This window comes from Antedon bifida, chromosome 1 (assembly GCF_963402885.1).
Source record: "Antedon bifida chromosome 1, ecAntBifi1.1, whole genome shotgun sequence".
Taxonomy (NCBI): domain Eukaryota; kingdom Metazoa; phylum Echinodermata; class Crinoidea; order Comatulida; family Antedonidae; genus Antedon; species Antedon bifida.
Genome location: NC_136226.1, coordinates 19,968,139 through 19,981,219, shown reverse-complemented (window position 1 = coordinate 19,981,219; position 13,081 = coordinate 19,968,139). Strand labels below are relative to the sequence as shown.

The window sequence follows — 13,081 nt, the reverse complement described above, 5'->3', positions numbered from 1 at the left end:
GATTCTTCATAATTGCTAGTTGAAAATTTAAAAACTAGAAAATGTTTGCTAGGCCTAGTGTAATTTTTGAAAAAATACGTACTTTTTACGCCATACTAGCCGCCGATCGCCATGTCGACAACAGCTAATAGGAACCAATTTGGTGAAAAAAATTGTTTCATTTACACCCCCGCGAAGGAAACGTGAATAGCACTGTGAATCATGTAATGTTGCTGAGGATTACATCATCAGTCACATGATTACAGAATACGCGATTATCAATTTAGGGATTTAACAAAATAAATATTTTGCCTACACAGTGGTCGAAGCGCGTATTTAATAGGTCCGTAAATAGTAAACACCCCCATACTTAATGGACTCTACCAATTTTGTTTACAATGATCTCGCGCTCGAGAAGAACGGGACACACCACGAGGTCCTGTTGGGCGATGGGTTTTCTTATGTCTGTGGTTTACCTGTGGAATAATTACACACACTTTTCGCATCACAACTTTAAATACTGATTTACACAGCAATGGGCAAAGGATTCATCAAGGAAGAATATGTTGAAAAAAAATTCACTTAAGAAATGCTGTAAGCTGTTTTCAAACTATTAATCAGCCCACTATTTAGTATTATTGAGACTAACATCATGCTTCTCGCGATAGGGAATTTCCTGGATAGATGAGTCGAGCGAGAGAGTGAGATGAGTGAGGCGGGGGTAGTTTGGACGGATTAGTTAGGGCCTACAATTTCGCTCGGTGGCAATTAACTTTAATGTTTTAATTACGTCTGGATAAAAACAATATAAAACTCAGTGGCAATAATATTTTTGTTTCGTCCTAAATAAAAAGTGAGCCGAAACGTCCATCACGCAAAAATATACCTCTATAAAAAGTTTTTTTAAAAAAAACCTTCCCACCTCCCCTGAAAATTTATGAGGGGGTGACGCATAACAAATATGTTTTTTTATTTGGCCTTATTTCCAGTCAAAGTTTTCGATCAAAACATATCTCATAATGCAGCGCGCTTGTTTGGCTACTCTGTATGCATAATCATAAAACTTTCTCGCAATCTGTGTGAGAACACCTTCTCAACCATGACGAGTTGTAAACAATCCTAATTAGCATCATGCATACTTGTGGTTTGAAACGATTTTCCAGACGAAATGTAATCAAATTAATTTAACCTGTTAATTACGTAAACTTGTTTTTTGTTTGAATTTTCGACTTAAATAAATAACTTTAATATTACGTTAATATGGCCAATTTAAATTTAGAATATTTTGACCTTCATTTTTTTGTGTTTCAAGGGACAATACATCTTTAACAAGTTCGGAGTCAAAAGGAAGTCGAAATAAAAACAGGTGCGAAACGGAACTAGCGCGAAAAAATGGACCGGATCGTCTCTATTATGATGGCTCCGATCGTCTCTATATGATGGCTCCGATCGTCCGTGGCCGACAGTCTGTTCATCCCTACACACATAGGCCCAATTGCATGTTGCTGCAGACTGTCCGCCATGCGGTATGCGGTATGTCTACTAGAGGGAGTTTGTGCCCGCCAACCGGTACCTTGTCAAATTGCCCGACGATTCCATTTTACAGTGGGTAATTACTGTAACTAGTACAATAGCCCAGCGATTCCATTTTACTCGTATTGTTATTACTTATACTGGTATTTGATATACTGTGTGTAGTTTTTTTATTCTTTTTAATTAATTTAAAATGACCTTTTACTGTACAATTGTCTATTGTGATTTTTTACAACATTGACGAATTAGAAAATATTGGCAACAGAGGGCGCTCTGTTGTATCCCAACAGTTTTGTCTAAGTACTCTCTGTATTGATGAAGGGCTACTCATAAACTCATACTCATATATAACTCATTATAAGCCTATGATTATTCATTATTATTATTAAATATTGTTATTATTATTATTATCTTGCACCCTATAGCGCTCTTGTTTGTTTTAGGCCCATGTGACATTATGTCTAATTGTTTATTATTATTTTTACAAAGGAAAACAGACGTACGCCAATTGAAGAGGCCCAAAAACATTAAAGGCATCACATACACACGTGTATAAAGAAATAATAATTGGGGATACACAGCTATTTAGAGACCCATCCGTAGCACCAACACTCTTGTAATATAATAATAATTTTTCGGGCTAGAATAGGTGTACCCTATGAAATCAATGGGTATTTTACAGAATATTCAAATCACCACCTGAACTGGGTATACATTTTACTGTAGTAACCCTACCACATTTTAGTTCTTGTATAACAAAATGATTATCTTTATACATGTTTAATTATTACAATGATAATATTAATAATATTTCTAATTCGTCAGATAACGGACGGTGTACCTGATGGACCACAGAAAACTGCACACTGTCTTTAATCAATAGTTCATTATAATTTAGTTTTTTTGATGGTTACAGAATCAAATGTACTGTATTTCATTTCTTTTGTTGCTATGGAAAGTTTGTCTGAAATAAAAGTTGAATTGAATTATTATTGTTTAATTATTACAATGATAATATTAATAATATTTCTAATTCGTCAGATAACGGACGGTGTACCTGATGGACCACAGAAAACTGCACACTGTCTTTAATCAATAGTTCATTATAATTTAGTTTTGTTGATGGTTACAGAATCAAATGTACTGTATTTCATTTCTTTTGTTGCTATGGAAAGTTTGTCTGAAATAAAAGTTGAATTGAATTATTATTGTATTATTTTTTCGAACGTCTGATTCACGCTCAGTTAATACTGTAATAAAGGAATAGATATATTTCGAACTGTCTGAGGTACCCCCGTGACAGATTGCAACCCCTAACTTAACTATATACGGTATACCATCGGACTGTCTAGAATATAGGTAGGCCTATACCCACCCCCGTGACAGATTGAGGGTGCAATATATTACGGATTGTCTATAATGTTTGGTACCCCCGTGACAGATTGCACTTTTTTTTTTAGATTTAAGAATGTTACTTATTTTAACACTAAACCACAATAGTTCAATTGGTCAGATAAGGTGGACACATACCGCATTGTACCTATACCACCAGGATCTCGAAAACTGAACACTGTCTTCAATCAAATAATTTATATAATATATAATAATTCTTGGGCCTCTCCTTTTGTCATGTTTTTGCAAATGGATACAAAATCCAATGCCGGGAGTCTAAAAATATTGTATCTCCGTGACAGATTACACCCTTCCAGTATCTATATACACCAAGGGATACAATATATCACGGTCGACTGTATAGAAAAGGTACCCCCGTGACAGATTGCACACCCTATAACAGTTTAATAACTATCTATTATAGGGGGGGGGGGGCAATTATTACGGTCGACTGTCTAGAATATTAGGTACCCCTGTGACAGATTGTACCCCTATAATATAATAGTTAATAACCATCCATTATAGGGGGTGCAATATATTACGGACCGTCTAGAATATTAGGTACCCCCGTGACAGATTGCACCCTCTATATTATAACAGTTAATAACTAATATGCAGTTTGTCCACCAGTGGGAGTTTTTGACTTTTTTAACCAAATAATTTGTCTGGGTGGGAGTGTATTTGAGCTTGGATGGGCAGGGGGCGGGAGTTCTTGTTTGGTCGATATGTTGAACGAAAGGGGGTGCGGGGAGGGGGTATGGTGTGAATGGATATGCCTACATCGTGTGTAACTGAAGTGTCTGCCAGAGAGAGTTTAAGGGCATCTTTACATTAATTTATATTTACATTTATATGGATCAATTACAAATTATAGCAACAGGTACGTTCCTTATAAACATCAGATAAGCCCAAAAACGTGCCAATATTTGTTATAACGTAAAAGATAGCCCAACTGTCCACTAGAGAGAGAGAGTTTATTGAATTACAATATTCTGTCTGTCATCGAAAAATATATGATATACATATACGTTAATTTCATTTCCCAAGTGCCAATATTTGGGTGTTGGGGGAAGGTATATAGTGTGAAGGGATAGGCCTACATTTGGCGATATTCTGTCACCGAAAAAAATATGACATACATTTAATTTTTTATATGTGATACTTCTACCGACCTACATTCTTTTTTAACTAAATAATTTGTCTCGGTGTTATCGTGTATTTGAGCTTGGATGGGGAGGGGGAGGGCATTCATGTTTGGTCGATAATATGTTGAACGGAGGGGGTGGGAGGGGGTAGGCGGACACTTCAGTTACACATGGTGTAGGCCTATTCCTACACACCATAATGGTGTGTAGGAATAGGCCTACACCGTGTGTAACTGAAGTCTCCGCCAGAGAGAGTTTAAGGGCATCTTTACATAAATTTGTATTTAGTACATTTATATGGATCAATTACAAATTATAGCAACAGGTATACGTTCTATATAAACATCAGATAAGCCATTGATTTCATCGCCCAAAAACGTTACAATATTTGTTATAACGGTAAAGATAGCCTAACTGTCCACTAGTATAGAGAGAGAGTTTATTGAATTACGATATTCTGTCACCGAAAAAAATATGATATATACCGTATTTAATTTTTTAAATGTGATGCTTCCAGACTGTGACAAATTATGAGTCTTGACTATACATCGTACCGTTTTTGAATGTCCGTTTAAAAATAGCAGAGAAATGCAGTTTGTTTTAATATAGATATAGGCCTAATATGCAGTTTGTCCACCAGAGGGAGTTTTTGGACCTACATTCTAAATAATTTGTCTGGGTGTGATCGTGTATTTGAGCATGCATGGGGACTTCAACCTTAACACTGTGAAGTCTGTCGCCACCAACGCTAACACTGTGAAGTCTGTCGCCACCAACGTTCAAGAATAAAAATATACTGTACTACCAACACGAATCTTAAGACAGCTCTTTGCAAATGCAAAGGGAGATATTGAAGTTGACGCATTGTATATGCATGTACGCACGTGTATCGTAATTAGCAGGGCTCGATTTAGTGCTAGCCCGGCGTACAATGGCTAGTAAAAACAGCTCCGGGCTACCTAAAGTATCTTCCTTTAAGCCCGGATGGCTAGTAGGTTGTGGGAACTCGAAATTGGGACGAAATGACCTCATAAAAATAACTCCAGCATAAAAGACATATGTCTTGGCAACATCAGCAAAAAAAACCACTCACAGTGATGAAGTAGGCGGAGCCTCTCATAATCCCGAATTATGATTGGCCATTTATGTTTTTGTCACCCAGGTTATTGTGAAGTAGGCGGAGCTTCATTATCAGGTCAAACATGTCACAAAAATATGACCATAAATAACGAACTGTGATTGGCCAAATGTAGTAGAATTTTGTCAATGTTAAAAATAACTTGTCTAGTCTTGTCAGGCCTGCTTGTTACAGATCAAAGCTAGCGATATTTTGTAGGGCCGGGTGGCTGGCTCTATCCCTGTAGGTAGGCCATATTTTATAATATGCGTAGGCCTAGATAGAATCAAAAGCCATCGTTTGGCATCGTGATGGCTGCTCAGCAGCTAGGCCTAGCTAGGTACTACCATTTTGGTAACAGTAGGCCAGGTGCTCCAATGCGATCTAGGTAGGTCTATCCTATAGCTACCCTACTATAATAATAGGCTCTAGGCTAGGCCTAGCCTAAAGGTAGACAGAATCTGATTAGTTTTCTTGGCTAGGTTGAAGCCCAACAACAAAAAGACCTCAATAAATCGATTCTGTGAATATGGTGAGCATGAAATAGACTATGCGACGCAAAGTTAATTTTTATAATGTGAACAATAAAGTAATACAATTTTGTGTAATTTTTCATGCAATAATAGTTTAATACAGTATGTATGTAAATGTGTAGCAATTCTCGAGCGTTTAGATTAGTGCGCCCTCTAATGTACAAAATGCCTGAATTCATTTATATGGCGGCCCTGCTATCACAGTGCGATATGAGTGGGCTAGTAAAATAATGTATGGGCTAGTGAAATCTACAGTGAACTAGCCCAGTGGGCTAGCAACATGAAAAAGATAAATCGAGCCCTGATTAGTATTATCTTTATTGTTATATTATTACATCGGTGACAGTACAGTATTTCAGTTATAATGTATTATTTATTTATCTGTAAGAATAGGCCTTCAGTATCATTTAACCACGTCACCATTACTAGTTACAATCGAAATAACAATTAATAAAATTTTTTCATTCATTAGAAAATCTAGTTTTATATTTTTTCTTTTTACAACTTTCTTTAGTCTCTAAAACTACGCTACTACGTTTTTCCGACATACTGTAAAACCAGAAAATTTCACGAGTGATTGCAATTCGCGAAAGTATGTACGCAAAATACAGTACTTTTCCGGTACAAGCGCAGTGAGAATACATACAGTACTGTACGATGGTACGATCGATGCCTGGGCATTGGTGAATTGGGTCAAAGAACTTGTAACTAGCAATTTCAGTACACGCGCGCCTACTACTGATACTGTAGATTCATCGCGTACTGTCGGTAAACACAAAGGACGTCGCATAGTACTACTAATACTACACTGACGATGATGCCTTCCCTCAGCATGGGAATTAGGTTAAACTTGTAACCAGGAAAAAGTTTCAGTACACGTGCGCCTACTCTACTGATAAAGCGATAGTGTAGCTTTATCGCTAAAGGTAAGAATCGTGTACTGTCGGTACGCTGTACTATGCTATACAATCTTTTCATACATTACATGTTCGTTGTATCATACGGGGTGGTACGTACGACGTGTGAGATTAAATTAATTTGTAATATTAATTTTCGTGAGAAGATAGATTTTAATTTAATGCAATAATACTGAATTTTATAGAAATGTGTGAAATCGGGAGATACAGTACAGAAAGAAAGTACTGCAACTTTACCTACGAAGTAGCTTCGTAGATAGAACGTAGGCTACGTTGTTGGCTTCGTAGGTTCCATTGTTTGGCTTCGTAACCTCAATAAACAACTTTCAATGAGCTACTTTCTGAACTTCGTAGGGAGTTCGTAACCTATATAAACAACCCTGCGATGTTCTTAGTGAAGTAATTAAGAAGGTGTGAAATTAATGTGTTAAATTTAACTGGCGGAGGACCAAGTTGTAAATTACTAAAAAATAAATAATATTTTTTAATCGTAATCTTTTCCTTCGTGCGTGTTTACCTACTCAACGGCGAATATAAATTTCCCACGATGTAAACGTAGAGACACGATTCAACACAGGTGAACCGCAACGAACAGGCCAACTAATATAGCGAACGTCTAGTCCATCCAGAAACGATGCCGAGAAAAAAAGATCGTAAACAATTCATTCTAAATATAGTATCAGAACGTTCAGTCGGTCGCTCAAAAAGACTGCCGACAGAAGACCGCAATTAATACAGACCTAGTTTATTTGGTCACATGGCATGAAACGCGATACTCTCTGCTTTACCGCAATCGTTCACGTGTTTTTTTTAACTTAGTACGAGAGGGTGGCTGCCGGTCTGACGACGATTAATAAGATCGTGTACCTGGATTTTGTGTAACATGACATGAAACTTAATACTCTCTCTCTCTCTGAAACTGCTCACATGTTTTTTCCACTCCAAATTCTGGTCGGGCTTTTTTCTATACACATCTCGTAATCATTTTAAAAGGCCTAAGCCAGGCCTATGTTAAATCTTAATATGGAATATATATTTGTTTTGCATATATTTTGTTGGGTTAGGTGTCGTTGTTTTTATAATTCGTAGGAATTCCAAGGTAGGATTAAATAATTTTTAGTGTAGGCCTAGGCCGCCGAAACAGGCTAGCCTCGACTCTCTCTACGTGAGCTGAGGCCCACCAGCCCGATGTCATTTCGTCGTCGGATTTCCGTCCAAATTAGGATAACCGATGCGTAGGGCGGCTACAAAAATTGATGTCTACTATCTTTAGATAGGATTTTAATTAGCAAACAATACATCGTTTGTTTGCATTGTCAATGCTTCTAAAGGCGATGACAATGGTGTTTACTAACCCTACGAACCACCCTACGTAGGCGCGCCTAGATAATTATCATAACAATACATCGTAGGCTACGAACAATACATCGTAGGCTACGAACAATACATCGTAGGAGAGAACAATACATCGTAGGCTACAAACAATACATCGTAGGCTACAAACAATACATCGTAGGTTACAAACAATACATCGTAGGCTACGAACAATACATCGTAGGACAGAACAATGACCTACGATCTACCTACGCGTAGGCTACGCGTAGATACGAAGCAGTAAATTCTTTCTGTACTGTATATTTAAAATTCGGGAGACCGGGAGGTGATGTTAAAATTCGGGAGACTCCCGGATAAATCGGGAGGGTTGGAACGTCTGCTGGTTGGAGGTACACACCTAATTGGTGACACTGACTTAGGCTGCTTTTGTGCTTTCCTGGCAGCTAGTGACTATGATTTTATATTTTCTTCTTGCGTCGTGTTTGTTTAATTTGTTGATTTGTATTATATTTTGTAAAATGTATCTTTCGCCTGAATAAATAATAATAATAATTCGATATACAAACCACCTCGGATTATGGTCTATCAAACTGCCATTTGGACATGTCGACGCAACTCTAGGAAAAGTGACGCTTTAGTAACGCAATTTACTTACAGAAACAAAAGTACATATATTTTTCCCTCTAAAAAATGGTATCGTCAGGAATATGTTCACCTGGCAGGCAGACATACCGCCTTGCAGACAATACAGAAACAAAGTATAGATATTTTTCCCTCTAAAAAATGGTATCGTCGAGAATATGTTCCCCTCAGTCGGAGAGCCGCGTTGGGAAATATGACCGTTATCGCTGAATTTTCGACTTCGCATGACGTCATAAATTTTAGAAGCCCTCTCTCGGCACAGAAGCATCAACGTTTCGCGCGAAAACATTAGCATAAAGTATACATCATTTAATAGCTGTTTAATAAACATTAGTAGGCGAAAAATTAACCATATATGGTAAGATCAGTTCCTTATATGTTTAAGATGTCGCAGGTCACCTAATTTTCTGAATAATTTGTTGGATTTGTTGTCAGCGACAATTTCTTTCCAAAGTTCGTGTGCGTCCGTCAAAACTGAAGTTTTCTAACAGGTGTTTGTTTACAAATTTTCCATTAGTGGGATTTGCATCCCATACAGTGAATTACCAAAAAACCGACGTATATGGATAGAGTAAGTATCAATAGTCTGTTTTACGTTAAAATTGGCTTGAAACCCTATTTAAGCTTCCTATAGCGAACATTTTAAAAAAGGTCCTCATGTCATATATTGTTACGTCTCGCGGCACTAGTTCCGTCGTGTGTGGTGCATGGTGCGTTGATTGTGGTTGTTGTAGGTGAGTATATGCACGACCTGGTGGATCGTTGTCGTATTATATCGGCCTAGGCCTAGTAACATGTTCTGTTAATAATTTAAATACTTTAGTTACAATTTAGTATTATTAAAGTATCGTTACAATCCTACTCTATATTGAAGATGCATTGGGAAGTTTTAAAAAGATAATTAAGCAAATCGCAGCCTGATACACTTACACTTACACTTAATGTTTGATGGAAATAGTTTAGGCTAGTGCCTATTAGATTCCATTTCTAGCCGAAAATAGTTGTCAAGTCTAGACTTAAAGATGTTCACTGAAGAGGCTTGTATTACATATTTAGGCAGAGAATTCCAGTGATGTATGACTCTGATGGTAAAAAAGTTGACCCTGCACATAAGATTTCCTCTAAGTTTTGGACGATATAGTTTTAAGCTGTGTCCCCTGGTTCTGATGTTGTGAGACAATTTAAATAAATCTTTTGGGTCAATATCCTCAAAGCCTTTCAAAATTTTGAAAGCTTCAATCAAATCTCCTCGTAGTCTTCTTGTCTCTAATGGTTGAAGATCAAGATATTCTAACCTTTTATCATATGGTAGATCACTTATTGACTTAACCATCAATTGATCAATTGATTGATACAGGTATAGGCCTACCTATTCTATAGTTAAATATTTATTTATAGTAAAATTATTGACAACTGAGGGGTACAATTTATTTATAATATTAATAATTATTACAATAAACAGACATAAGGAAATTTTGTATTTGCTGCTTTTTCATGGTAGGCCTATATCTGAAAATGTTTTGAGGTTGTTGAATATTTATACTGTATAACGATGCAATGTTTTGTTCATATCATAGTGACAATTATTTAAATAGTTTCATTCATTACATTTCAGCTATTCATTTTCATTTTAGGTTTTTTGTTGGTATCAAGACTCGACGATTTTCTGTCTCGTTCTTCAATATGAGGTTGGACGGTGGAAGCTGTAATGGTTTTCTCGATTTCAATATCATTGCTGCAGCTGATAGTTTTTCATTTTATTCGCTAATAATAATATAACATATACATTCATACGCATTCAAGTTTTAGAAGCGTTTCAGATCAGTCAATGATAAGATATAAATTAAGTTGCAATTGATTGATTGATTTACTTTATTAACCAGAGTCACACAGATACATACAATATAAACATATAAAACAATCATAAAATCAGTACAACCGTAAGACTCACGTAAGTTAATATGATATAGGCCTAGCTAGTTTATGTTTGATGAACAAGGTGCTATTTAAATAAAAGCAAGTTTTTATATACAGTAGTAGTATTTACTATTTATATAAGTATTGTTTGAAAGATATTTGTATTAAAAACTGCTTTTCACATTCTGTATACGTAAAAAAAAAATTGGTTGCTTGTGTGAAATGCAAGTTGTATCTAATAAAGTAATATTTATATACAAGTGTGACATTTACTGCCAGATACTGAAATACTGAGTACCAACCAATCACTGTAACAATACTCAAGTAAATGATGGACTTATATTTTTATATCTTGGTTTCAGCTGGGCCCATAATTATCTTTTTTAAAAACATGACCATATAAAAATACACGTTTGAGTCTCTGAAACAAACATGCCCAATTTTAAAAAACATTCCCCATATATAAATTGAAAATGGGTTATTTTTTTTTGTTTTTCCATTTATTGTTTTTTTAACAGTTTTTTATTTGTTCTGGGCCTAGTTTCTCCTTCAGGCTTCTTCTTGCTTGGTATATGAGCAGAGCTGGGATAGACCTACCACCAGCCTAGACTATAGAATACCCAGCTACTATTATTAACACTCACTAGGGTAGGCCTACCTATCTAATATTAGTATTATATCAGAATTACTCAGCCTAGCTAGGCCTAGAAAATACTATTTTTAGGCCTAGCTAGGCTAGAAATCAAGTAAGTAATTATAGTAGGTAGCCTTTCCTAGCTCAGAAACCAAATAGAACAATAATCGGGGAGCAAATTGAAATCTTAGGCCTATGACGTAATACGCCTGCATGAAAACCGTATTGAACACAGACACGATTCGGTCCGGGACGATTCGTACCAGCTTCGTAAAACGTAAACAAAGTTTCAAAATGGCGATTTTTCGATCGAAACAGAACAGAAATGTAGTAGGTTTGGTTTGATTAGTGGGAGTTGCATCCCAAGAAAGCTTAAAATTAGATTTTTATTTTAATAGATAGCTTAATAGTTTATCTTGAAAGGATTTTAAATTCGCTTTGAAACCTTATCTAGAAAATATGAAATTTAATGATTTTTTACCATCATTTAAAAAAAAATTAAAGTAAAAAAGTTTATACATAAAATAATGATATTTCTTGAAACAAAAAATCTGTGGAATTTAGATCACAGTTTGTATCATTATTTACGCTTGTAGTTCAACTATTGAAATACGTTTATTGATTTCATTTAATATCAAAATTATACCATTTTCTAAGTGTACTAAAATAGCAAAAATTCCAACATTTTCCACGAAGCGCGCCCTCACAATGAATGAAATCAGTGATGCGTTACCAACGCGGCTTTCCGACTGCCCTGGGGCGGACATACCGCCTGGCAGATATACCGCATGGCAGACAGTCTGCAGCAGGATCTCTGTCGGCCGGGCCCTAGCTAGGCCTACTAGGCCTGGCCTAGCGCCAATTAATATTTTAAAATAATTACCTAATTCGGTTGCTGCAGCCATTTCGGACGTAGTCGTAATGTAAGCTACACGCACGATGTTCAGAAGCAATTTATAAATGACCAGAGAACTGAGAGAGAAAACCTATGCGTGTTGTCAAAAGAATAATATCAGAAGCTCTAGCTGACTGCTGAGCAAACCGTGTGTTTATTACCATGCGGTAGTAGGGCGCCGCATACGTCGGAATGTATATAAGTTTTTGTGAAGGTTTCACCAAACATAGGAAGATGTCACACTTCCTATTCGATCAATGGGTGCAACAAATAAACGCGAGACACTATTGGCGCTTATTTCAAGGGCGCCTGGAACGTCGAGTAGGGATACGGAAAGTTATTGTATAGGAAATAGGCTGTATAACAGTAGGATAATACGACTGTAAAATTAAGACTTAATACGAATTAACATATAAAATGTAATGTTATCTTTATAGAAAGTGCAAATGAAATATATTTGTATACTTTGGAATACAAATTTGTGTTTCAATTACATGGAATTGTTTAGGTACCTAGAATATCTACCATATTTTATTTCTTTTATTTTAATGTTTTTATTTGCAAATCAACTGAAATTATTATTTACGTTTAAATTATTGTTTATCTTGATCTTGATTAAATAATTGATAAACTCCAACTGGAGTATCACTCAATGTGTGAGTAGAGTTTGAGGAGGGGTCGAGAGCTAGTCATGAATTAGTTTGGAGAAGGTTTTAGTGATAGTGGTCGAAGTTGTAGAGAACGGGAGAGCATTCCAGTCTCTAACTGTGTTAGGGAAGAAAGAGCTCTGGAATCGGTTGGTCTTAGCCACAGGAACTTTAATTGTAAGTGGATTGTGGTTCCTTGTACATCTTGCTGAGTTTGGTCGTTTACTGTATTCTATATGATCTTCAAGCTTCAGGTCAATCTTTTGATGGACAATTTTGTGCAGCATCATAAGTCTATTTACTTGTCGTCTGCGCTGAAGTGGTTGGAGGTTGATTTCGTTTAGCATAGCAGAAACAGAAGATTCTCTACTGTAATTGTTTGTGATAAATCTGGC

General features: G+C 36.3%; 1 protein-coding gene across 1 annotated transcript in view; it reads right to left on the bottom strand.

Moving 5' to 3' along the window:
• Window positions 1–12,175, bottom strand: part of LOC144844639 (bifunctional purine biosynthesis protein ATIC-like) — a 77,202-nt gene extending 65,027 nt beyond the window's left edge. Inside the window, exon 1 of the mRNA XM_078701646.1 lies at window positions 12,028–12,175. Coding sequence (XP_078557772.1) covers window positions 12,028–12,049 — 22 coding nt within the window. The 5' untranslated portion in view covers window positions 12,050–12,175. The remainder of the gene's footprint in view (window positions 1–12,027) is intronic.
• Window positions 12,176–13,081: the final 906 nt, after the last annotated feature.